Raw genomic sequence first — 26,916 nt, 5'->3', positions numbered from 1 at the left:
CCATGGAAGTTTTGATTGTCAGGGTCACCAGGGCCATTAGCACCCAGCCTTGTTTGGTCTGAGTAAAAAGAAGATGGATATTTTGGCTCCGACTGTTCATCAATAATTCCTCCTTCCTTACCTTTGTTAACAGTAAAAGGTTTGTTGGAAATGGAGTAGTACAGGTACAGATTACTGTTGATTGTTTTTCCAGACCATTCTTAGGTTGAGTGTCAGGTAAGTGATAAGTCTGTGTTAGGGAATCTTAAAAACAGAGCCTGGGTTATTTTCCTAAATGCACACTATGTGTGTGTAATCACTTCATCATGTGATAACCTCAGCTTCTGTGCCAACAGCTGTGGGTGGTATGTAACCACCCGCCATCATCACTGACCTTAGAAGGGCAGGCAATCCTCACGACAGGGTCAGAATGGTTGGAAGTTTCTTCCAGGCACTCATGTTTCCCCATCCCTCTCGTTTTTAAAAGGATATGCCTAGTTTCTTTCATCTATTTTGCAGATAGTGATATTATTATTATATATGTTTTATATTACATAACAGAGAGTTTTTATATTTATAGTATAAATAGAAAGTGTTCTTGGGGCCCTAAGTCTAAATTAAAATGCTTGCTGTCCATAGGTGAGCCCAGACCTCAAGTGAGGTTAGCGTGAGTGGACTCTGCTTTGTGTTGAAATTAAAGTGCTGATCTGGTGAAGGTGATAAGTCACCTCTTTGGTTAATTGAATTTAATTAGTTTTTGCTCTGGTTTCATTGATTTTATTATAATTCATGTCACAGTTTGGGGGCACACTTAGGATTTATGTATGTGCGTGCATCTGAGGATATTTGTACTCCCTTTAAAATGAACTTTCCTTCCAGTTTGTCCTGCCTAGTGTTGGTTGCTAAGCCTCAGGAGAGGTGGTGGCAGCCACAAACTGGGACACAGTTCTCCCAGCTTAGAGTGATACCAACCAGTTCTCTGTCCCAGTCCAAGTCCAACTTGAACTGCTCTGAGTCTGCCATGGAGCCAACTTTAGATGGTAACTTCGGTTCTGCCAAAAGGTCATTAAGTCTCCTTGTTCATACTTTTCAAAAGGAGAGGCCCTCTGTGTGTTTGGTAAAAATGTAGAGACTGTGTCTGAAGTCCAAGTTCAGCCAACTCTCCTACAGGTCAGTTCATGGCAATTTATGTAAATTTTAACTAAAGGAAATGGTAGCCCTTTTAACAGAGAACCCAGCCATATAAAGCAGTGGGACATGATCATATCTATAGATGTGTGTTTGAGTTTATTTACTATCTCCTCTGCTGTAACACTAGCTTTCAGAGAGCCAGGTCAGCAGCATCTCACTTTTAAACACTCGCTGATCACTTTTTAAATGGTGCTGTATAAACAACTGGATATTTAAGAACCACAGGATTATTTATTCACTTATGTACTTATTAATCTATACCCATTCTTGTTCTAAAACAGATCTAAGGAGATTTACAAAGATAATATATAAGGAAAACTAAAATTTAAGAGGAAGCAGGAAGGAGAGGAAAGGGAATTGCTTGTAGAGAAGTGAGATAAAGCTGTTTGGTGGTTGAAAACAAGGCGACACTCTGTGCTCCTATGAGGTTGGCCACAGAAAGGCCAGGTGGGGTTGAGGAGCAGGTGAGCCCAGGAGATGGCACCTACTTCCGGCACCAAGAGCTTCTTGCTGAATTAGGTTTTTGCTTTTGAGATGTTCTGCTCGGTAAAGGATGAGGTGTTTGACTGAATGCCAACATGTCACACAAAAGAGGGTGCCCCAAAAGTGTGACTCCAATTGTAACTAAATGAATGAAACCAGAGCTAAACTAATTATTTTGTTTCAACAGTACAAGTATTGGCCTCTGATAAAAGCAGAACATGATCTTGAAAAGTGGACAAAAGATCCCATGTCCCCATGGAAATATGATGGCTTAAAAAAAAAAAAGTTCACAGATAAAATTTCAGGCAAACACACCATATGAGTATATTACCAAACAGCTAAATTAAAAGAAAAAAAGAGCGCATGCGTTAGTGGTGCTTAAGAGCAGACTCGGTGCAGGGATGTACTTCACAGCTGCCAGCCCGACACTCACTGCACGCCGTGCCTTGCACTACTGCCCCTGGCTGGAAGAGGCTCACATTTTGGCCAACTCCTCTACAACCTCCGTGGGGAAGATGGGCTCTGGAGGCTCAAGCAGCTCACCAGCACCAGCAGCCGCCTCAAGGGCCTTCTCAGCATTCTCATTAAAGTCAAAAAAAGTGTGTTCTTCTTTGAAACCTATTAAAAACAACAAAAATAAATTTACTGTCTAATGTAGCTGTGCTGATATTATATATCACATGATTTGAATGACATCCTAGTCAAAACTATCTATAGGAGTCACATCACTATCAGAAAAGTACCCAGAACCACTTAAACCAGGTCCGTCTTTGGTTAGGCATTAACTATGCTATACCATACACACCTAACAGGACATTCTGCAGTGTTTGATGTGTTGTGACAGAGCTTAGCAGAAAAGGGTACCAGGAAAAACTAGAGGAGAGGCCCACACTGCTTGAATGCAGACCACCTGCTCCAAGAGGACCAGGGGCAGACTTGGACTATTCCAATCAGGCCCACAGTGGTAGTTTTAGTGGTTGAGATTTTGCCAATATCCTCTAATCAAAGGTGGTAGTGGAGAGATTGGTTTTGCCTGTTTTGGGTCCTCTTAGCATGTAGTGACCAGTGTCTGAGAAATTCTCAACTAATCCCTTAATCCATTTTGGAACCCCCAGATGGCTGCACTAACACCTGAGGAGGGCTTGTCCCTCTGGTTCCTAGGTTTGTGATGCTCTGAAGCAGCTGTGTTCCTTGTGAAGTGGCTGGAAATGTGAGAGACCATTTAAGGAAACTGTGGCCTCTTCTAGTCAAGATGACAGACAACGTGTAGAACAATATAATTTAACACATTTGAAAAAAATGAGCTTTTGTGTTACACACTTTTAAACAACCAGATTCACTGTTGATGCCTTTACATGACTCAAAATTGGTCTCTCAATTATACTTTCATTTTCTGTGGATCTGTGAGTATATGTAAACATGACAAAATTTTTAAAAATCACAATTTTTACTGGTCTCTTTAAATGTCCCTGCATGCCACAGTCTCCTTTCAGGTATCACAATAGTAATATAAAAAATAAAAATGCATGTTTAGGATGTTTCTCTCCAACCACTACACAAGGTGCTTCCTCATATGCAGATTTATAAAGGTAGCATTTCTTAAACGATCAGTTGATTTCTCTTGAGATCTTAGCCTTCCCAATATACAGTAGAATTAGCACACTGCCTCCTGGTTTTAAGTAAACCAAGTTGCCTCCAAGAACCATCAGAAAAACATCTGCCTTTAACTTTCAGACTGTGCAAAGAAACCTTAAGGATAATTTGGACCATGACAAAAGGTAGGCTTGGAGATTCCAATCAATTAATTCTATTGAAAAGCATCAGGCCAGATTTTAACACTCAGGTAAACAGATAATCCATTAAGGCAACAATGTGCATTGTGGCAAGTGCCATCTTAGTTTTGTCAGCACTTATTTATAGTCTTTGGATTCCCCTGCCCTCCTACCGAGGGACTTCTATTCCCCCTGGTCCAATCTTTGTTCTCTTATTCATGGCGAAGTGACAACAAAGCAAGAAGGCAGCACGTACCCAGCGTTCCCTCGTGGACCAGTTCCTCCTCTATAGTCAGAAGGCGGTTGTATTTAGTCACCCATTCACCACGAGAAAGGCCCCCCAACTTGATAAACCGGACCCCGAGTCCAACGGCCTGAAGAGGAAACATTTTGGATGGGAGGGTCATGTTTTGCTGAGCTACAACAATGATTTGAAGAGAAGAGCTGTCGTGGTGTTGTGCTGGGGTCTCCCCCTTGTATCTTCATATTGTATTTTTATGGAAGTAAAGTGACCTGCTCACAAGCCGAGAGTTTGAAAGGCAGGCAGATGGTGTGACTGACTGTCCATCGGGCGCTTTACTAGTCGTGTAAGCATGCTGATTTTATCTAAGAATAGGCTGGCCTTTCTCACTTCATTTTAGGAGGGAAGATTGCAGGGACACACCCCAGTCATTTAAGTGCGCTCGTCATTTTCCTTGGACTTCAATTTTGCTTCTTTTTTAAAAGTTCAAAGATTAGCTCTTTACAAAAGGTAGCAGTCTGGGAGGAAGCAAGTCTATTTCATAAAAGGTTACATGACTTTCTCCACCAAAGACAGCATTTCTCTGAAATACCAATTCGTGATAAAAGCAGTGTTTTGGCAATTCTGCAATTGACCAGTGTTCAGCACTTACCATATCGACAAGGCTGTCATCAGGACACTCTCCTTCTGTACTTCCAAGGATGGTGAGGTGCTTCTTACCTGGGAGAGCAATTCCTGTCAGTTTTGTGTGGTGGCAGAAGCAGTTCACACATAACAGCCATGGGGTCCAAATTAGAAATTGGCCAGAGATTTAAAACTTAAACTTTAAGAATTTAAAACTTTTAATTTTAAGAACAGAGAGCAGAGTCAGTTATTTGACCACCTAAGAATTCTAAGGTAGACACTTGCATTTTCTCATCTAAACATTGCGCTGGGTTTATCTGTTTAGTCTTCTTTCTAGTAGCTTAGATGCTGTGGGTACTATATACCACATTTCATCACATTTAAGATTTGTTACTTATGAGATGCACTGCCATTTTATCACCACTAGAAAGGAAGAAATGTTCACTTCGGATCGACATGTTTCTAGGACCTCAGCTCCAAGACATGATTCATTTTGTTGCTGTTCCACATAAGAAAATACGCACCTTCAAGTCAGTGAACTGTGGTAAGTACATGGGCAGCGACTGTGGAGTTGATAGCCTGTATTATGACTTTCTCACTTCATATAGAATTTTATTCAAAGGCATCTGTCTTTATGAATATTTAGAAGAGCAATATGGGTAGTACTTAATCATTTGAAGGCCTCAGGACCCTTAAAGTTTGCCAAAGCCTATGAAGGGCACAGGCCAGAGTCCTTACTGTGGCGACAGTTTGCCATCTGCAGTGATGACAGAATGCCTCCTGAGGGGTGGGCCTGAGGGGAAAGGTCATCTGACTCAGATGACTGCCCTGCCTGCCATTCCATCCTCTGGCACCTGCCCTGGCCCCTGGCTGCCAGTCAGGCTCTTAGTCCTGCTCTGGGTCTGAGACTGCCCTTGTGTCTAGTTTCCAAAGCCTGTTCATGGTATTCATGTGTCTGGCACAGTACATAAGGACCCACGATGCCCATGAACTCACTGGAGTTCACAGTCCAGTGGGAGATATCAGCCATTAAATAATCAGACATTGTGGTCAGCACTACAAAAAGAAAATATACGATGGTACAAGGAAGGTTCGGAGCAGAATCAGGGTGGGGGAGGTCTGAGGAGGCCTATGCATTCACAGGCATTTCACTTAGGACCTGAAGGATGAGTAGCTAGCCAGGTAGATGGCCCAGAGAAAGGCATTCTAGAGCAAAGGAAAAGCATGTGCAGGCTGAGAGGTAGGAAAGAGTTTGAAAGTTGCGGAATTAAAAAAAGTAAGCATGGGCAGTGGGATGAGCACAGTGTTGTGGGGAAGCTATTTAACCCTGCCATGGCTCATTTCTCTTAGGTAAATGGAGGGACAGTGTGTGCTGTGCACTTCACAGGGCTGCTGTGAGCATTAAATCCAAAGCTAAACGCCTTATGTACTACACAAAGATGCTCTTCTCTGTCATCCCAGGCCGATCAAAAAAAAACTTTTCAGCTGTCCCCAGAGCTGGGCTAAGGACCTGCTTCCAGATGCTTCCTTGATGCTACCCAATTTGCCCACCTGCCCAGCAGCTTCCTATTGCTGTAGGTGAACCTGCCTCTGCCCCTGGTCACTGTACTCAACAGAAAACTGCCTGCTTGTGCTGATGGGGTCCTCTTGCGGCCTGTTTTCTTAACTGGGAAAGTAGACCCATTCCCTGCTGCAGGTGATCCAGTTCAAACTCTGATCCCTCCACCAGACTTCCCTAAGACAAGGCAAGTTCAAGTGGCTAAATTGATTGCAATCAAGTAACGTTACATCCTTACTCTGTACCTAGGCTCTGCTCTCTGTTCTTAAGTTGTTACGGAGAGGAACCTAGAGCACAAAGTGATAGTGAACAGAAGGAATCTATAACACCTTAGCCAAGTGACATAGGCCAACTGCCTCTGTCTCTGTAGCTCCCTGGTGGTGCCTGACACCTTGTCCTTTGTGAGTGCTAAGCTGACTTCCTGAGCTTTCAACACTGTGCTCTGTCTAGAAATCTGACTGGAGTACCAGCTATTCTGCTGTCCACTATTCAGAGTCCGTGACCTAGCCTTTAGCTGTAAGGTTCTGGGTTTCTCTAAAGCTTTTCTATCTCCTAAGCTCACAGCCTCAAGCAAACTGAGAAATGTGCTAGTGGCTGTGCCTTATAAGAAATCAGGCCTTGCTTCTCCTGTTAGAGGCTGAAAAGCCCTTCCCACTGTGAAGCTGATGGGGTAGCCTTGACCACACCTGTGTGGTGGCCCTCAGTATGGGGGATGACCTGGTAGACTAGGGCTGTTTCTGGAACCTTGTGAATCACCAAGTTATGGTTTGTTTTCCAGCACTGAATCTCCCATAAAATGGCTGGGTTTTCTTTTCTTTGGAGATTTATTCCTTGCTTTTTAGTAACTTGGGTGCACTTCATATTTTTGGCTTCTTGTATAACCAAATCATTATGAGTCTTTAGATTTATATTTTACTCACTGTCAATGATGTTGGTTATTTCCACCAAGTCAGACATAGTAGTTTGGTTTGTATGTTTTATGATCAGTCCATGGGATCTGGGGCTGCCGATGCCTCCTTGCTCTAGAAGTTTAGAAATGCTTTTGGATGCAGTTCCTGCAATTATGTAGCACCTGGAACTGAGAGCATTATAGATGCTGTCCCACTGTTCAGCGTCCTGGGTAAATATTTAAGAATTGATCATTCTAATGTACAGTACACAATCACAAGCTACAGGAATCATATAGCACATAATCAAAGTCATACACTTTTCCTGAGACACACAAAACATTTTCTTTCACATCCATGCCTGAGTGATTCCTGTACCTTAGCCACACAAATTAGCAAGCTTCATGGAAGATAAACTTCAAGTGATTTAATTTGAATTTAAAGATCTTGTTAATAAAATGTCAATGTGCTAAATGCCATTCCCACATTGACTGTGGTGTTCTGCAAACCCAGGCTGTTGTCATCCACTATACCACCCCTAATGCTGTTCACAACTCACTGGATAGAAGATTTTTCTGTTATTTCTGATAAACATAAAACTGAAAAGAAAGGACCTTGCCAGGGCTCTCCGCCATCTTTCTGAAGGCCCTTCCCTGTTTTTATTGGTGAAGGTGTCATATGAAATGAAATGCTTATTTAACAAATGGTGTGTGTGTCTGTATATATTTGTATATGCACAAATCTACACACAAGGTCATCCACTAGGCTAATTTCAACCTACCCCATTAGAACTGACCACACAGGTGCCCCCTATCACAGAAAAAAAAAGCTGAGGCTGGGGGCTGGGGTTGTGGCTCAGCGGTAGAGCGCTGGTCTAGCATATGCAGGGCCCTGGGTTCGATCCTCAGCACCACATAAAAATAAATAAAATAAAGTTATTGTGTTCAACTACTTCTGAAAAATAAATATTAAAAAAAAACTGTGGTCAGAGCCTCAGAACTGTCCTCACAAGGAGAGTCTGGCATGAGTTCAGTGGGTGTCTTCTGAGAATACTGATAAGTAGCAGGCCAGGAAAGGATGGAAGGAACTGTCCCCAGATCTCAGTAAGAAAGGATGTTTGTCTGTCTTTTCAATATACTATGGACTCTCAAATTCATTAAATCAACAATTCTAATTTTGGAGTTTGTTTGAAGTGGGGGAGAGATGACCTTCTATGATCTATAGACAATGCTTGTCGGGTGCATTTGTTTAAACAGAGGACAAAAATCTCAGTATCTCAAACCCTTTTTAAAAAGATGGCTTTTTGTTACTTTTATGCATATATAGTAACTGGATTTAGGTTAAAAAATATTTGGCCTCGCAGAAGTCCTGTTTCCATGAGCACATGAAAATGACATGATTAACCCACTGAAGCACCAGCGAGCGCAGCGGGGGCGGCTTCCATCAGCTACGTTGCTTGTAAATACACAGGTACTCCTGAAGGGCTGGCGAATGGCTTGTTTCATTCCACAGACAGGCATGCTCCCAGGTAATTGTGTTTCTGCTATTCATTTGCTTAGTAAGTGCCTTTCTCATAAATGCCAAAATAAAGCAAGTTAACCCCAGCTCAAATTATAACACATTCCAAATGACAGAGATCCAAAAGAATGAGGTTTTATTCTGTTTTGTTGTAAAATGCAAAAGGTAAGCCTGCTTACTTTATAGCGTATAAAATATATGTTATAAAATATAAAAAGTGGGCCCTGCTTACCTCCTTCCTGAAAGGATCAATTAAGGCTATAATGTAAGGGTACTTGTTGATCAAATCCACATACAGGTCAACCATCTCGGCGGCACTCTTGTAGACGCCCGCCATCACCTCGTACTTTCCTTTGCTCTGATGTGTGTAAGGAAAACGGTAAAACAAAGAATAAGCAATGGACTCTTCAGATGTTAAAGATGCAATTCAAATTCCTTTCTGTTCATTTCATATGAAATACTGCCAGCAGATTCAAGTCACATTCCTCTAAGAAATTTATGCATTTGGCTTCAAATATCTTTAAAAGATTATCCTGGGAAGCCAAGTCACTGTTCCTCTTGATGCCTTTGGAGTTCTTCCCACAGACATCAGATGGAGCCTTCTGCACAAAAACCCAACAGGTAGAGAGTGGGAGGGGACTTGTTTTTTATTTAGACTTCTGATATGGTGCCAGGTGCCCAGCTGCCTGGGTAGGTGGACAATAGCATGAATTCATAAAACAGTGAACAGAATAGCAGTGCAAACCTGCCCACTTTCTAGAACCCACCGTCTTGCAACTCACCGTGATCAAATGATTTGTTTCCTTTACTGTAAATATTCTAAACTTTGAAAACAGGGCTAGGTTTGGAGTACTAACAACCAATATGGAATGTGAATGAAGGCACTTTGTTTTCAGGGAGTATGAAACTTCCAGAGGGAACCATACTGTCCTGAAGTGGGATTCTAGGGCAACCCCACTTAGTTATTAAGTATGGAAATAAACAGGGCTGGAAGATTCAGGTTTGTCTTTTCGCCAAAGCTCCCAACGCTCAAAGCTATGTGCAGGGGTAGTGCCTGGGGTATCCGGGCTCTGGGAGGGAGATAGGACAGAGAGATGGCTGTTTTGCTTGCTGATGGCTTCCAGCCACTGCTGCTGACAAACCGTGGAATTAAGAAGATTCCTAAGAAGTCCATAATTGAAGAGATTTTATAGGGCTTTTTCCTTCCCTTATAAAGCATTAAGAACTTTTAGCTTCTGTGATGCATAACTTTAAACTCCTATCTTGTCAGGGAGGAAATGCTAATGACTTTGAACTAATATGATTATAAGAATTATATGATATAAAGCTAATACATTTTACTGAATATAAGCAATAAATACCCATCCAGTCAGCTGTAGCAATCAGTATCTTCATAGTTCTGGGTATACATTGCTGATGAAAACATGCAATTATTTTTCTTAATGGTATGCCTAGGAACCAATCATTATGTGAAGAATAGGGAATTAAACATTCCTTTATGTGCTTAGTTTCTTTAGAAAAGTAAAAGAACTTTAGAAATCAGCCCAAACTTAGGGCTCTTATATACCATTCAAAACTTCCTTTGTAGTCAAAGTTAGGATCACAGTTAAAGAAAAAAACGTATTTTGTCATGTCCCCTGAATTTGACATTAATTACCAACTCACCATAAATGCCTGTCAATATGCTGCCATTTTATAAAACTGAGACTCAGTATTTGTATATTTGAAAATGGGAAGTATATGTGTGTGTGAGACAGAAAGCTTCCAGAGTTCCTAGAATACAGATTTCCCAAGTGTAAAGGTACTTAGTTGTATGAATCTGAGGAAGTAAGGACAGAACCTGTTTTCCATTTTCTTCCTCTTTAAAAGATCTCTCTAGTGGCCTGATCAGCAGATAGTATGTCATCACTGAGGGTCTGTTTCCCCAACCAAGGCTGGGGATGATACTTTAATGTATCTAGTTGGATAAAAACTTCAATCACCTAGAAATATTTTTCTATAAAAAGTGAGGGCTGGGGTTGCATCTCAGTGGTAGAGTACTTGCCTAGCGAGTGTGAGGCCCTGGGTTTGATCCCCAGAATTGCAAAAATAAGAAGTGAGTCACAGGATAAATTCTTAAGAACCACTTGCCTATCAAGTCCTTGCTACAACTGATCCACTTTCAATGTTGACAGATTCAGCATTTACCAAGTGACTACACTCAGTAAAATATACCAGTTGGTTATTTTTCAGTAGCGTTCATGATTGCAATGTAAGTTACCTATTTTATTCATTTATTATAGAATTCCTATATATGAGCATGGCATTTTATCTTATTATTTTTAAAAATTATATAGTTGTTATTCATTGGTGATTAGCTAATTTGGCTTTCTCAACTCCATTTAGATTAGATCCCTCACACAATATTAAAACCTAAAAAAAAAAAAAAAAGGCATCTGTTGGAAAATATTCCAATAAGCCCTTCTTTTGAGTTTTCATTTAAAAATCATGGACCTTAACAAGAAGTGAATGTTCTCAAGTAGAAACTTACATAGTCTATCAGCTCATGGCCGGCACAGTTGATGGCTAGATGCAGATTGGTTCCCAGTTCCAGCCCCAAGTTGGCACAGATTCCCTGTATTAGAAGCAGCAGCTGTTCTACGGTGTCACAGGTAATGATCAAACAGCCAAGATGGGACATCTTGCTAGTGATGGGTGGCTACACGGTCAGAAGAAAATGATGACTGTCAGCCCAGCACATTAAGGTCCTGAGATAGTCCTAGCTCATAACGGGACACAGCTCTCCAAGACCAAGTCCTTCCATTCTTGATTAATCCTACTGCCAGGTCCCACTTTCAGGACTTTGGGCATATGATTTACCTGCACTATCTGCCTATATTATTGTTTTATCAGCTCTGTCACTGTGCATGGGGCTAGCTAGCCTAAGCCACCACCACCAGGTCAGTAAATCTCCAGGCTGTCCCTGTAAATGTCCACCAGTCTCCAACTCACCAGTCCTCTTCCTCAAAACTTGTCCTTTCTTGTGTTCTGTTTTCCTATAAATGAACATAACTGCTAAAACTTAAAAATGTAATCCTCCTTCAGCATAAGTTTTATTTTCAGAAGGATTGAAGACTTTGGTTAAAAAGATGCATTACTGGGAATAGATTTTAGTAAGGAAGATCTGGGGACCCAAATGACCCCAGGAAAAAGCAGCTATCTGTTTCTACTGCAAGGTCAGCCTTGACATGCCCTCACCTATATTGCTACATTATGATTGCAAGGTGAAGCAGTACCCATGGTTCTGAGGGCTTAAGAGTAGATGTGAACCTAGGTATAAATATTAGTAATGGCACTAATTATAAGAACATCCAACATTTTTAATGTCAATAATAGGAAGCTTCTATTGAGCAAGCAAAGAAACAACTGGGAAATTTTTGCCTATTGATTGAGTTTAGTAAAGCTTCAGCTGAATTCCATGAAGCAAATGCAGCTGTTCCTTATGCTAACACCATGAAGCAGGACTGCCGTTATCTCCATTTTACCAAGATGACGTGATCTGGGACAGATTTTAATGCTGGCAGAATCCACCCTTAATTCTGGTGTGGTAGCTTATCCAGAACCTATTATCTAACCTGTTTCTAACAGAGAAAAAAAACAAATTTTTTTAAAGGGAAGCTGATCACAGGGCAGATCTTGGCCTCAGCCTCTCAGTACATGCAAGACAACCTGCTGGAATGAAGAGGACAATGTTAATTGGTCAACGCTTCTCCATCCCCACCTCTCTTACAAGGCCTAATTAGAGTGTTGTGCTCATTCCAACATATAACTGCCAAGGATTTTACTTGCTGATGAATTTATTCACATTTTCTTAAGTTTCTTTCTGAGCTGCCCCCTCTTTGTTGACTTCAACAGACTGAAGTCCCTGACTGTGTGCTGGGACTGCTGCCTTACCCAGAGACGCTGTAGACCTGAGAGGCCTCCACCCGCCTGCATCACCTCCAGGGTTCTCACTGAAGATACTTTGGAAAGTTAGACATATATAATAGGTACATGTATCAGAGCATTCACAATCACCAAAGTGACTGACCAATGAAGTTAGCTGACCTCCCAAGGCTCTGGAGGCCAAGTGGCCACTTTTCACAAGGATGGTTTGCCTGAACTCTCCTGGCAAACTCTTGAGTTCCCACAATGGCTCCTCTTACGTAGTGCTTTTCAGAACCAGAGAGAAGGAATGGCTATCTTTTTGTGCCTTTTTCATTCTATCACTGGTAGTGGCAGAATTAAAATCTAAAACATCTAAAAGCCTTTCAGCTAGTTATGGGGACATTCAGCTTCCTAAGCCCTTCACTGTAGGGTCAGATATAATCCTGTTCCTCATAAATGCTCCCAAGTCCTCTGAGACTTTGGCAGGCTGACAGCTGCTGGCAGCCATGGCCAGGTAGCCTGTTGCTGGAAAGGCAGTGGCCAACTGATGTTCCAGCTCTGGGTTGGTGCCCTTAAAGCAACATCACCCTGTGTTTTCCATTTGTCTTGAAGCAAAGTAACTATGGGAGAGAAAACGAAGCAGGTTACATAAAGCACCCTACAGAAGTGTGGTGAACGCCTTCGTATACGCACTTGACCTCTTTTGCTTCCATTATGTCCTTTTTTGGTCTCCACTTTTGGAGGAGGGGGCTGTGGAATAGAAGGTAAAAACATAACCACTTGGGATTTTGAGACTTAGCTGTGGCAGCAAGAAGAGTTAAGATCTTCTAACTATCCACTTATGGGGACTGGGCAGCCACACTGCAAATCTCAGACACAGACACCCACACACATACACACAAGGAGGATAAGTCCAGCTACTCCCTACTTTTTTAAGTCCCATTCTCTAAATTCAGGCACATATGTCCCCATATTTCCTTCTGCCCCCAGTCATACCCATAGATTTGTGTTTCTACTCTTGGGAATGAAGTATTTGCACATCAAGTGGAACTCCTGCTCTCTTTTGCCAGAGGATGCAAAATCCCCTCTTGATCTTAAGGAGTATTATTACCTTCTACCATTGGATTTGCTTCTATAGGCCCAACATATTGTTTATAATATTCTCAGGGTATGTGTGTATATATATATGTGTGTGTGATACACACACACACACACACACTTGCAGAGTGGATTTGGGTTTTGGAAATAGCCAATGGTCCTTAAATCCTTTACAAATTCCTTAAGGATGATGTTAGCACAGAGCCAGCTATCTCAGAAATCAAAATGAGAGTCTGTCCTCCCAGCTTCTCAGGAGGCTGAGGCAGGAGGATCACAAGTTCCAGGCTAGCCTGGGCAACTTAGTGAACCCTGTCTCAAAACAAGAAAAAATAAATCTTCAAACTGAGATTGTTTAATACATTTAGAAAATGGATCCATAGCAAATGAGGAATGTATGCACTTGGTTTGCATAAGAAACCCAAAATAAATGTATTTTCCATAGCAGTAATACCAATATTGACTTAATGCCAAAATGAAATAGGAGTTGGATGCTAGAAGGCAAAGGTCAATAACTAGACACCATGGATTGTTACTTACCAGTTCCATTACTTTGTTAATTTGTTTCCGAATTTCCAGAAGCATCTCCACACCCTGTAAGTAGAGTAACCATCATCTTCCAAAACTGTTGTCTACAAATATTAAATGCGAACACTTACACCACCTGTCTGTTCCTAACTCAGAATATTTGTAGAGTCCCTGAAAATGGCCCCCAGTTGGTGGACAGGGTGAGCTGCAGAATTGGAAGATTAAATGTTAATCTCCAGCCCCCAGCTTGCATTTGACTGAGCATGAGCAAAAGCCTCTGTCTCAGCCTCCTCATTGCTCAGAATTGACTGGCCCTGTGATTGGACCAAGTTAATTTCAGACTCTTTCATGGTCTTTAAGCCAACCTAGTCAACATTATTGCAATACGTGTCACAGGTCAACAACGTAGTCTGGATAAGAGTGGCCAAATCAGTTTAAATCCACTTTCACTTAAAAATTCAAGAATGTGCTCTGAGGATGATGACATCTGTGTAAAGAAGGCATGCTGAGGCCTCTGGTATCAAGCAGCACAAGTACTATCCAAAGGAAAGATCCTGGTGAGGGGATCCAAATCTGACCTGGCAGATGGTGAGCCAGACAGCAATCTGTCTTCTGTGACTAATCAATTGCAAGGTAATAATGATTTTTCTGAAGAAAGAATTCTCATAAAGAAAGCATCCTGAGGGTTTATTTTTAAACCTAGTTCCACTAACTTAGAAAAATATCAGTCTTTATTCCGGGAGGTATGGGAGGAAGCTTCCTGAACTTTTTCTGAGCGTGTAGACTGCAGAACATACACCTTTAGCTCTCCTGACTGGCAGAACAATTCGTGGAGATCCAAAGAGGCATAATGGCTCTTTCAGGCCACTGAAGAGCAACGTAGACAACACTAGCCCACCTCTGAGAAATGAGGATGAAATTTAGGATTCCTTTCTTCCTTCCATATATATGCACTAAACATCCCTTATGTGCCAGGCAATCTGCTAGGCCTGGAATTCTTCACAGAGTGGGCTGCCAGGAAAGTGCCAGCTTCCACTAGCTACTGCCAATAAAAAAAAAAAAAATGAAGGGCACAGACTTCCCAACTCCCCCAGGTAACAACCATCCCTCACCACAGAGGTCTCCAGAGTCACTCGCTCCTTGCTTCTCTGTGATTCAGAGGCATGAGCCAGTGCTGTGTCAAACCAGACATCAACAGGGTCTGCTCCCTTTGGGGGTCTTACTTTCTTCCCACTTCCCTGATTTCCCTAAAATATTTTGTTTTTAATTCTCTTTCCCTTTGGTGTCATAAGGGAGCTATGCTAAAAAAAAAAGTCATCAATGATGGAGTATTTGGTTTTTTCTTTACTTTAAAAAAATTTTTTTTAAGAAAATGTAGTCTGGGAGTAATATAAGATACTTGTTTGGTTGTCAATCCAGGATGGGGAATGCAAATCACTTCTTTCATTAAATTTAATTTTCCAGGTGATGACTTCCCACAGCTGGCGAGAGATACCATCAGCAAAGGCATAGTTAGTGTTGTTGGCTGTTCCTAAAATAAGAGGAAAGAAGGGGAAAATGAGAAATGTGATTCATTCACATTGAGCCCCTCAGGGCTTCTCATGGTGGAATAAAACAGATCCTAACCTGATTGTGCTTCAGCAATGCAATGTTCAAGTACAGAGGAATACTGCCCAGTATGGCGCTGGTTTTGGCAATAGCTAGTGACACAGCTCCTATGGCCATACTGCCGCAGAGCACGGGTTCAGCAGGTTCTGCAGGCGGGATAGGTTTCTCTGTGATGGTGTCCTTCCTTCCTGGAGGAAAAAGACAGGAGAAAAGGGGGAGAAATGAATGACAGTAGAGGGGGTAGAGAGAGAAGAGGGGAGGGGAGGGGAGGGGGGATAGTAGAGGATAGGAAAGGCAGCAGAACACAACAGACACTAGTATGGCAATATGTAAATCAATGGATGTGTAACTGATGTGATTCTGCAATCTGTATATGGGGTAAAAATGGGAGTTCATAACCCACTTGAATCAAAGTGTGAAATATGATATATCAAGAAATTTGTAATGTTTTGAACAACCAACAATAAAAAAATTTAAAAAAAAGACAGGAGAAAAGATTCTAGGAAGTTGGACTGTCACATGACTGTATCTTAAATGCTTCACTGACAGCTGGGAATGCCCAGCAAAAATGAAGGTTGAAAACAGGCTAGGAAGAACCTGTTCTCCACCTCAAGTGCCCAGAAGTTTTCTGTTTGATTTCACTTACCGATCCCCCCAAAATTCTGAACTGTGAATTTTGTCTAAGCAATTTGAGGCCAATGCAATATCAACTCCTTCAGTTGTCAAATGAGGTAGATATTATCCAACATCCTACGTAAGTGAGCTGGGGCTTCAAGAGATGAAAAGACTTGTGCAATATGTTACAAAAAGTGAATGAAGAAAAGATTTGGATGGTCTTTTGAATTCTAACTCCTTTGCTTCTCTGAATTTCTTTGAGCTGCTGCATACCCCACCTTCTGTTAAGCATCTAGTCAATGTGTATACCTAACTTGCCACCTTCTTCACCAGTCCTAAACTCATGTTTGCTTCCGTGTTATTTACCATCTCTAGAAATGCCTTAGGCCCAATAGTCTACCCAGAATCTTTGCCATCTTTCACAGATTCTCAGCCATGCTGTCTGATCAGGTACCACAGAATTCATCATCAACCTGTAATGTTCTTTTGTCCTCCCCCCCACAGCTACTGACCCTGGCTCAGGTCCTCAGTGGAGATGAGATGCCTAGCAAGTTACTGTCCCCTCCTACATTTTCTCCTCTCATAAAGTCTAAGTTCTTTCAGTCAAAAGCAGCTGCCAAATGAACATCCATTGGTGGCCTATATTGTAACTCAATAGTGACCATCTCACTCTTGGGACAGAAGACAGGTCTAGCATGATTCTGTTCGTAATGGGGCCCATTTAAAATTAAAAGCCCCAAATTGTTTTTTTCCTTCTTAGCCTCAGCCATTTCCCCTTAACCTATTCATTAAGCTATTTTCTCCATCACAGCTTCCTACAGGTGATAGTCTCACACTGAAAATGGAAGCTAAACTGCCCCTGCCCCCAAATCCCTGGCACCAACACAATTTGGAAAATCAGAATCATAACATAATCTTTCAGCTAGCACAGCCTGGCTGAATCTACATATGTATATTTCCTGGCTTTGTTCCTATAAATCATAATATTCAGAAGGCAGATTAGCTGTCTTTCCAGTTTGGGCCAAATTATGATTAAATTAATTTTTCTTTTTGTATCATTTTCTCTCATTTCAGATTTGGGTGGGTGATTGAATCTAGTCAGTCGGGACCCCGGGAGGCCTCTGGCCTGGGTCCCAGGAACATTTTGCCTTGGTCAATTCTCTTCCCTTTGCTGGACCTCAGCAGCTGCTATTAATGAAATAAAGGACCTGTCTCCATGGTCTCTTTGGTCACTTTTTGGTCTGGTGCTCTTATTCATCGGTACCCACATTTACTGGGTGGTTGGCTGTGCCTGGCATCATGCTAGACTTTAGCAATGGCAAGCTGAATGAGGCAGGAGTCACTCATCCCCGCAGGGAACCCTCAGTTTAGTAGACATAAAAGCACAATTACAGCAGAAGTTCCAGCACTAACACAGCGGAGGGGCTAATGTTAGCTAACTATTGGAAGACAGGAAGCAAAAGGGCAAAGTGATACCCTGTATAATTTGCTTTAAAATACTAAAGTTGCTTAAAGAAAATGTTTATTTACGTGTGACATAAGCCCGAGAAAGTGTTGGTTTCGGAAAGTGTCGGATTTACATTATATCAAAGGATTCAGTATTCTAAAATATAGAGTGGCCCTTTGATTACTTAATGGCAATTTACTGAGGAGGTGAAAGTTCCCCCTTGTCATCCCATCCCCACCCTACCACTCATTGCCACTGTGTACTTTAACTTCTTTCTTTCTTTATTTTTTTTAGTGCTGGGGATCAAACCTCTACAGTGACCTTCACCCACAGTCCTCAATGCACTTTATTTACCAAGTGCTCACTTCTAAGTGATAAACTAATCATTTTTTCTCAAAAATAAAAATGGAGGGTAATGTGGGTCCGACTTAGCACAGCAGCTTCAAGCAGGGACATGACATGGAGGGTGGGTGGCACTTGGCTGGGAGCCAGCCAGCCTTTCTTCCTCTCATGTTTGTCACTAAAGGTTCTGAAGATGTCTGGCCACCAACCTGGCTTCTGCCCTTTCTTTTTGGCAGGAGGCGGAGGGGGTGGTGGTGGCATTACAGGTGGAGGTACTGGCACTACTGACTCTTCCAGGCTCCTCTCTAGTTCTTTCCTCTCCTTGTCTTCTTGTACTTTATTTGCGAAGAATAACCTTAATGGCGAGAAAACACAGTTTTACAGTGACATTTAGGAATACCACTCTGTGCTTTTGGTTGAGTTTTAGAGTTGACCTGACCCCATTGTGCTTCAATAATATGCTCTATGGCAACTTAAGGACAAATCAACTTCAATTTCCAAGACCTAAAAAGAATGCTGCTGTTATAAAACTGTGTTCAAGAACTGAAATTCATTTTGGCCTAGAAAGAAATGTTTAATGATTTTCAGGGGCTCATTTTTTAAATTACTTGAGTTCTGTTTGCATTTTTAAAAATTACACACACACACACATTTTAGTTGTCGATGGACCTTTATTTTATTCATTTATTTATACATGGTGCTGAGAATTGAACCCAGGGCGTCACACATGCTAGGCAAGGGCTCTACCACTGAACCACAACCCCAGCCCTCTGTTTGCAATTTCAAAGTAAAATTTAAAGACCTGGGGCTGGGATGTGGCTCAAGTGGTAGCACACTCACCTGGCATGTGTGAGGCATTGGGTTCGACCCTTGTATTTTTATTACGTAAAAATAAAATTAAAAATATTAATGTCCACCTAAAACTAAAAAATAAATATAAAAAAATTTAAATACCTAATTTGATGAAGGGCTACTCAATTATTTTTGGATAAATGACATTCAGAAGACAAATCCTTCAAGAATACAGTGGAATACACAAAGAGCAGTATGTGGCTGATGTCTTATTTTTGGAAGAGGAAACTGGGGGTTTTTAAAGGGAATACTTTAAAAAAGTTTGGGAAATGCTACTTAAGTACAACTATGCAACAATTTTACTCCCCCAGAATAAATAAATTTTTAAAAAAAAGAGACTAAAATTTCCATAGACAAAAAGCAAGCAAATAAAAAGACATGGGAATCGGATTTACATTATATTTGTGAATAATCTAGATGCTAGTGAGGCAGTGCCTTTAACGGACCGAGAGAAATTGCTTTGGGCATAGAATTCTATACTCAGCCAAACTATCAATCATGAAAACAGAGTACTAACATTTCCACATATATCAGAACTCAACAATCTTACTTCCCATATACCCTGTCTCACCTGTACTTTCCAAGAATAGAATCCATCAAGTCAAAAAAGGAAAATATGGAATCCAGAAATAGGAGAACATAAATCTTTATGGTATCTCTGTGGTAGACCCAGAGAGGAACCAGTCCAGGAGCAAGCCCCCCTCCCCCAAATAATATGTGGAATGGCATTCAAAACCTCCAAGAGAACCAAAAACTACTTTACCAAGTCTTTTACAAAGGTAAAAGACTCTGAGGCAAACTAAAACATTATACACAATTTAAAAAGTGATAAAGCTTAAGGAAAGAGAATCCAGTTGGCCTTTGCTTGGCCAAGGGGGTTGAGGCCTTAGGCCTGCACAACAGGAAAAGTGATTAACCCTGTTACCTGGTGCAGTACCGAGCTGTACTTACACAGCCCTTTCTGAAAAATGCTTCCTTGGTTTTTGAATTTTAGAGTCAACCCATGAGCTAAGTATGAAAAGACTTGGTTGTTGGAGGACAGGGTATAAGCAACAGCCATTGTGACTACATGGAAGGACATGAGCAGCTCAAAAGGTGGCCCCTGAAGGGGTGAAAAGAGGGAGAGAACATTATCTGGATTTGTAACTTGATCCTTCCCTTGTGCTGAATCCCAGGGATGCTCTACGCCTGAAAAAAGACAAAAAGGCCCTATGTAACCTTACATAGTAAAATTTTAATAGCAGGATTTTCAGCAGAAAGACAATATTTTATGTTAAATTTTGCTGCCTTAATATATGCTTTTTAAATTGACTTCCCAACTCTGTAAATTTCTGACTTATTGGCAGGTGAAATGTAGACAATAGACTCTATATATTCTTGATGGTTTCTATTTCAATGGAGGCTGTACCTGAGCATGTGATCCACCTGGGCCTGGTTGAAGGGCACCAGGCCCTGCAACTCCTCGGTGATGGTCTCATTGACCCACTGTATGGCCGTGCTCACTGCCAGGCCCCTTTCCACCTCCTCTGCCTCCACCACCTCTGGCAAAGCATTCTCGTGGACCTCAAAGTGAGTGGGGATCATGACGGAGCAAATGTTCTGAAAATAACATGAATGTGATCTATGGTTTCCCTATCTCTCATAGAAAATAGGAAATTGGATTAATCCATCTTTTAACGTGCATGGTCTTTATCACCAATTCCAAAGGAAATGAGAATATGTATAATTTTCTTTGAGATATTTTTATAGTTTTTGAAACTGTAAACCTGACTTCATGAAACATTTAAAATTACTACTTCTTAAAATGTAGTAAACCCTACACTGAACTTTATTTTTTATCACTACCTCTTCAATAAATAGCTATAAGGATATAAACATGTTTAATCATAATTATTCTCCTAGAGTTTGTAGCAAAATTAATTTCTAACAAATATGGTGCAAGTAAGGCGAATTAAAATGAATTTCTGAAATTATTTAAATGAATCATTTAAATCAATCTACATATCTATAAATCTATATATAAATATACAAACCTATAAACCTGTATGTTGATTTATTAAACTCATCACATTAGTAATTTCAGAGTTTTAAAACTATTTTTACCTCATTTTTGTTGTTCATCTTGGATATTCCTCAGGTTAGCATGTTACATTTGTATCAAAATTACACTTAAACATAACAAAAATATAAATCATGGTTGGTTGACTCACATTTACACGACTAGCTATGAACTATATTTTTTACAAACACTGAATTTCAAAGCATTAATTTTCTACAGTTTAGACAAAAGTTGCTAATAAATGCAGTGGATTCAAGATGTGTTAAAGAACACATTTTAAACTGGCTCATACCTTGGGAAAATTTTGAATGGTGCAGAATATTTCCACTTGTAGGGTTGGAAGCCCCAGTCCATCCAGTACATTTTTCCCCACTATTTTGCATAGGGTGGGAGGCTTTGCAAGTTTAGAAAAGTAGTTTGCCTTCAACACACACAGACACACAAAAACAAAAATCAGAATAGCACATCTAATTTATCTTCAAAAGGTTGTTCACATTTACACTAGTTTAACAAAACCTCTCCATGAGTGTCCTTCCTGGCACCGGGGTTAGACTACAGCTCCACGGGAACAGCCCTGCTCTAACCATCATCGAGATTTGGATTCTACCCTACGACAAGTCTCTGGCACATGGGACAATGTGTTGTCATTCGAAATCTCAATGGAAACCATGATACTTTTCTTAATTTAAACTTTAAGGTCTCATGTCATTCCTGAAAGCCTTCTGATAGTCAACTCAATTCCCTAATATATCTCTAGAACTCTGTGACACGTTCAAATTTAATAACCCTGAGGAGGACTGAATTTTATCCCTCCTAGCAAGGCACCTGATCTTTAAAGGATGAAGACTAGTGCAGTCACTGCATCTCACTAGCTCATGCGTAGTCCTACGTGGGCAAAAAAGCTCATAGGGAACTTAGAACTAGTCATTTGATTGAGGTGGAAAAGCAGAAGCCAACTGGAAGTGATCTAAGGAAGAGGGTGAGGAAAGAGAAGGAAGCTAAGGTGGAAAGCCCACTCCAGGACCCTGAGTGAAAAATCTCCAGGTGGTGGTTCACTGCAGAGGAACTGGGGTGAGGAGAGGATAGAAGCAAGGAAAGCGAAGCTGCACCCTCCTCACTCTCTATTTCCATTTAGCAGATTAGGTCTCTGATCATTCATTTCAAGAGCCAGTGGCTTCAGCCTAGACAACAGGTATTCTAACACCCACAGCAACAAGCCAGCTCAAAGGTGGGGACTTGCAGACCTGAAGCAGAAGCAATTTCCAGCCTTCTGAGCATTTAAGGATGGTGGTTTGTGTGCTACAAAGTAAGTGTCTAAATGAATGCGGATATACTTAAGGGATGAAAAATGTTACTAAGCTTATATAATTTGTGTTCAACAAGTACCAAGTGCCTAGGACCTTCAATGTACCATATTGAGTTTGGAGGGGAAGGGAACTAACATTTCCAAGTGCTTAATACTTTTCATTGACCCACTGTATGGCCGTGCTCACTGCCAGGCCCCTTTCCACCTCCTCTGCTTCCACCAGCTCTGGCAAGCATCCTTATGGACCTCAAGGTGACTGTCTTCCTTTTACTATGGTATCACACACCATAGTGCTTGGCATAAATAGAATTATTATTTAAATTAATGATTATCAGACTCATCCCTGGGCACTCTGTGTATATTTTGTTATCAGATTCCCAATCTGGTTAAGGTAGGTGGTATCATCTCCATTCCACAGAGGAGCAAATTGAGCTCCAGAGAAATAAAATGTCCAAGATCGCATTCCCATGTTTTAATGATCTAAAGCTTTAAACAGTCCTCCTTGGAACTTAGTGGCAGAAACCATTTATTGGCTCAGAGTTCTGCTGAGTTGCACTCAACTGGGGACATTCTTTCACTGGTTGTGTCTGGGTTCTCCTCTGCAGATGAAATCATCTGGAAGCTTGACAAGGGCCAGAACAGCCAGGGGCTGGCTGGGCAGCCGTCTTTCTCACAGGGACCCTGGCTGCCTGACATCTGCCAAGGCCTCTTTGTATGATCTCTCTCTCCAGCAGGATAATTGGACTTCCTCACAGCATGAGGACTAACTTCCAAGAAGACAAGTCTCAATATGCCAGCACTTACCAAGCCTCTGGACATGCCTGCCAAGGTCCTATTGATCAAAGCCAGTCACATGACTGAGCCTAGAGTCAATGTGGAAGGGACTTCCATCAGAGGGTTCACATTGGAGATGTGTCCATTGGGGGCCCAGAAATGTAATAATCTCCCACAGCTAGTAAGTGCTGGAGCTAAGGATCAAACCCAGATCTGCCTGATTTCCAACCAAGGCTCCTTCATTCATGAGTTTTATGATGAGGAAACACACTATATTGCTGTTGCCTGCAGGGATCCAGGGATCTTCTCCATCCCTGAATTCCTATGAAGCCTGAGAAACAGGAGAAATGATAATTGAGGTGAACACTTAGATGATGGATAGTATTTCAACAGGCAGACATGCAGGAAAGTGGAGGATAGATACTTCAGGCAGATGAGCAAGAGGAAGCAGGTGAAACTTCAGGAAGTAGGGGACAGCAGTCCAGTGTAGAGGAGCAGGGATCGGGGAGTAGAAGATAAGCCTGTTACTGGAGGGAGCGGCTAAACACCATGTACCACAGTGTGTGATCTTATTTAGCAAGGAAAGGGAAATCTCTGGAGGTTTCTGAGCAAGAGAATTAAGGTGAGAGAGTGTGAGGAACTCAGGCAGCACTGTGAAGAATGGACTTGAAAGACTAGATGAAATAGGGATGGCCCAAACTATGGAATGACTAAGAAAATGAAAGGAGGTTGTGTTTTTGCCATTGCAATTCCTGAACATCCTTCAAAGCTCTTTTGGCCAATACAGACTACAGGGATCTTCTCCATCCCAGAATTCCTTTAATAGACAAAGTGAGCTATTCCTCAATCTAGCACACAATCCTTTATCACCATAGGTTTTACTCCATTTATTATATCAGTGACTAGTGTCCCTAAACAATTTATAAGCTGTCAGACACCTGTACTCTGCTAGATAAAAGGATGCAGAGCTGGCTTGATTTTTTTTCTCCTCATCACTGAGAAAATAATTTAAATTCAAGGATCACAGGCTCTTTGTTTGGAAAAGGAGAATCATTTTTACCTCACCGTGGTTCTAAGGATTAGTGAGATAACATTCAGCACAAAGCACAGGGTCTCAGTGAACATAAGGCACCTGGACCCCCCCAACATCTTTGATGTATACACCATGGAGGGAAGGAACATTCACGGTGTTCTGTCAACTGCTCAGACGTAGGTTTGTACGCTCACAGCACATCATGCTCCGTCACAGCACTTGCACACTTTGCTTGTCCTTCTGCCACCTCCTCGCTTCCCATTACCATAGTGCAAACTTCCACCAGCCCAACCACACTGCCTTCCAGATGCTGTGTTGCCTAGTAGTTAGGGATCTGTAAACACATGCCTTCCTTTCAACTGCTCACCACTTAAGGAAGGCTAAGGCATGTGCCAGGTCTCAGGGTTGGGCAGAGGACTGTGGGACATGGTAAGAAAGGCCCCTGTGCTCAGTTCTCTAGAGCTGATGCAAAGGAATACAGTACACATAGGAAATGCGATAGATCCACCCAAAGACTCCTGGTGCAGGAAAATGTGGACAAGGCTTCTGCGAGAAAGGTGAAGTTTAAGGAGTAGCTGGCCCTGATAGAGGAGCTGGCACAAGCCAAAGAGCATAGGCCTGAAATTCCAGTGACACTTGGAAGCAAGGGGAGCCAGCTGGATGAGGCCCTGGATGGGTTGAGGCCAAATCCTAGCAAATGCCAGGACGTTGGTCTCATGGTCGAAATGGGGCCATTGAAGGTTGATGACTGAGAAGGAGCCACTCAAATCCGCATGTAAAAGACCACGGGGCAGGAAGGCAGAGGGGCAGCCAGGCTCTGAGCTGTCGCTGCAGCTACAAATCTGTATACAGTCCTTTGTGCTCTGGCGGCCTCCTTTCCAGCACTTTCCCTGTGGAGAGCCCTTCGCCCCAGGTGTCGTTGCCACGTTCTCTCGCCGCCTCCAACGTCTCTCAACCCCTACCACCAGCCCCGGCGCCGCCGCGCATGCGCGGCTCTTGGCGCAAGCGCAGCGCGTTGCCGCAGCGTGGGGCGGGGGGGAGAGGGGCTGGAGGGAGGAGGGTGCGCGTCCCAGGTCCCTACCAGGTGTCCGTAGACGTCGGCAGGCTGGAGGTAGAAGGTGGAGTTGAGCAGCTCTTCCAGCTTGCGCGGGACGTCGTTCTCCCGGTAGTACTCCATCGCCTGCTGCTTCAGCTTCTGCAGCTCCCTAGTGATCCCACAGCTGCCGCCGCCGCGTTCTTCCCCCATGGTAGGAGATTTAAGGCTACAGCGGGGTTTAGCCTGGGGGCCCGCGAGCGTCCTTTCGTCGCTAGGCAACGCAACGCAACGAGATCCCGACCCCAGATCTCGCGAGGTTTCCAGCCGTAGGTTCCACCTGCAGCTGGGACCTCTCACTCCTTCCCGACCCCCTGGCGCACCCCTCCCTCCCTCTCCTGAGGGGTTGATTCAGGGGTTGGGCTCTGAGACTCTCCCAGCTTCGTTTTCACCACTTTTCCCCGACGATTTTCCAGATGGGGAAACATTTAACCATTCCCTGAAGTGCGTTTTGCAGGAGCAGGGGAGCATTGACCCCCACTTACACTTGGGGCACGAACCCCGGGTGGCGCGTCGGCTTCCCAGTGGCTCTGGGACTCGGCGGTGCAGCCTTCGCCGTCCGCCTCCTCATTCCTCGAGGCCTGCGAACTCCTCTGGTTTCGAGGGCGGCCCGCGCCAGGCACCCTGGGGGCAGGGACGTGAGAACCCAGGCTGTCGGTACGCATCTGTGGCGGTCCCAGGAATTCGTTCAGTCAGCTGATATTTGTAAACAACCTGCTCTGAGCCTAGCAATGTGCTGGCTGCACGTACTGTGATGCCCAGGAGAGAAACGGTTATGCACTCTCCCCTGGGAGGTTAGTGGGAGTGAAAGCAATGCGAGGAAAGCACAGTGTGAGCTGAAAAATGGTTGGGGGGTAATGGACCTTAAAGGATGGTTATGGTTAGGATAGGCCTAGGAGTGGGGTAATGCAGGCAGGACTTTGGGAGATGAAGGGGAATGAAGGAAGGGCCTTGGGTCATGTTCCCTTTCTGGGAGGCTGCCTACTTCCTTCCCTTTTAAGTCCAAACTACATGCCTGGCTTCCTTACACCTTACTGAGCACCTTACACAGGTATCATTCATGAGGTTGCAGGCCTTCCTAAAGTGCGCCTTCTGCTCTAGATATTTCCACTGCTGCAAAAACGGGCCGAGATGTACAGGGTGTACTTGTTCTACTTTTGCCTGTTTACTTTCCCAACTTACGCAGTTCACTTAAAACATCCACATTGCTCTTGTTTGTCTGGAAAACATTATCTTACCTACTCTGCCTGCTTCGTAAGTCACTTAGCATAAAATGAGGAAGCAACCTAGAAAGCACCTGGAAACAAGATAGTTATTTTCCATAAATGCACGTGTGAAGGTAGATGAATAAAATTAAGCGACTATAAATATTGTATACAAACACAGATATGCACCTACCCACAGATATGCTCCCTCGGTATTTTCTCTGAATCTCTCATGAAATGTCTCCCTCTCTGTGGTGTGAGAGCATCACCGACCTGCCTCATCCTCCTTGCTGGATGGAATTCCCTTGATGCTAGGAGCTGATGCTGAGTCATCTGCTGGTCCACTGCAGAGCCTGGGGCCCTTCCAAGAAAGAGTCTGTGCTCTGCTGACTAGGGGCCCAGAGAACTTTTATACCAATGGAGCCAATATTGTTGCCCTTGTTTCCATTCCACCTTTGAGCCTTTCCTCTGTCCCCGGATGGACGATACCCAGAACTCTCCTGCACCCATCTTTGAATATCTAGGTTGAATCCCACATCTTTAAAGAAGCTGCAAGCCACAACTGTCCCTCTGGCCAGCCCTTCCTTTCTTCTGAACTCTTTCCCCAGTTTCAGTCTTCACGGATATATTGACTTATTTGACATTTTAATGGAAAAGTGGAAAGTGTCCTGGGCTGGGACCATCAAGTCTCAGGGGCTGCCCTCAATAACCCATTGACCTCTAAGTTCTTTGAGGACAGAGACCTGGTGTGTCTCTTTCACCATTGTGTCTACAGCATCGGTACATCACCTGACAGAACA

General features: G+C 42.7%; 2 protein-coding genes across 5 annotated transcripts in view; one reads left to right on the top strand and one right to left on the bottom strand.

The window, feature by feature from the left end:
• Positions 1–1,381: 1,381 nt before the first annotated feature.
• On the bottom strand, positions 1,382–25,131 carry Eno4 (enolase 4). 3 transcript variants are annotated; one of them, XM_015498306.2, is made up of 14 exons: positions 24,900–25,131; positions 20,998–21,126; positions 20,055–20,245; positions 18,004–18,149; positions 15,409–15,578; positions 15,182–15,313; positions 13,795–13,848; positions 12,853–12,909; positions 10,784–10,951; positions 8,486–8,611; positions 6,769–6,964; positions 4,319–4,386; positions 3,682–3,799; positions 1,382–2,271 (listed from the first exon to the last, which is right to left on the bottom strand). In XM_015498306.2, the coding sequence occupies exons 1-14, from the start codon at positions 25,062–25,064 to the stop codon at positions 2,129–2,131; spliced, it is 1,863 nt and encodes a 620-aa protein (XP_015353792.1). In that variant the 5' UTR covers positions 25,065–25,131; the 3' UTR covers positions 1,382–2,128. The 3 variants fall into 3 exon arrangements, with proteins under 3 accessions (XP_015353792.1, XP_048647238.1, XP_048647237.1); XM_048791281.1 differs by having other exon boundaries at positions 10,784–10,867; XM_048791280.1 differs by lacking the exon at positions 12,853–12,909.
• The window catches only part of Hspa12a (heat shock protein family A (Hsp70) member 12A), a 149,546-nt gene continuing 147,561 nt past the window's right edge, over positions 24,932–26,916 (top strand). For both annotated transcript variants that reach the window (XM_048791272.1, XM_048791270.1), the window contains exon 1: positions 24,932–25,065. In XM_048791272.1, the coding sequence (XP_048647229.1) occupies positions 25,063–25,065 (3 nt within the window). In that variant the 5' untranslated portion in view covers positions 24,932–25,062. The remainder of the gene's footprint in view (positions 25,066–26,916) is intronic.

The sequence above is a fragment of the Marmota marmota genome, unplaced genomic scaffold (assembly GCF_001458135.2).
Source record: "Marmota marmota marmota unplaced genomic scaffold, marMar, whole genome shotgun sequence".
In the NCBI taxonomy this organism is placed as follows: Eukaryota; Metazoa; Chordata; class Mammalia; order Rodentia; family Sciuridae; genus Marmota; species Marmota marmota.
The sequence above is the reverse complement of the archived record's forward strand: the minus strand, read 5'-3'. Positions and strand labels throughout refer to the sequence as shown.

Excerpts from the sequence above, each read along its gene's own strand:
- Eno4 (XM_015498306.2), bottom strand. The coding sequence starts at position 25,064 with ATGGGGGAAGAACGCGGCGGCGGCAGCTGTGGGATCACTAGGGAGCTG. Across the intron at positions 12,910-13,794 it reads TTAACAAAGTAATGGAACTG|CCCCCTCCTCCAAAAGTGGA; the intron begins GTAAGTAACAAT and ends TCTATTCCACAG. Across the intron at positions 6,965-8,485 it reads TTGATCCTTTCAGGAAGGAG|GACGCTGAACAGTGGGACAG; the intron begins GTAAGCAGGGCC and ends ATATTTACCCAG.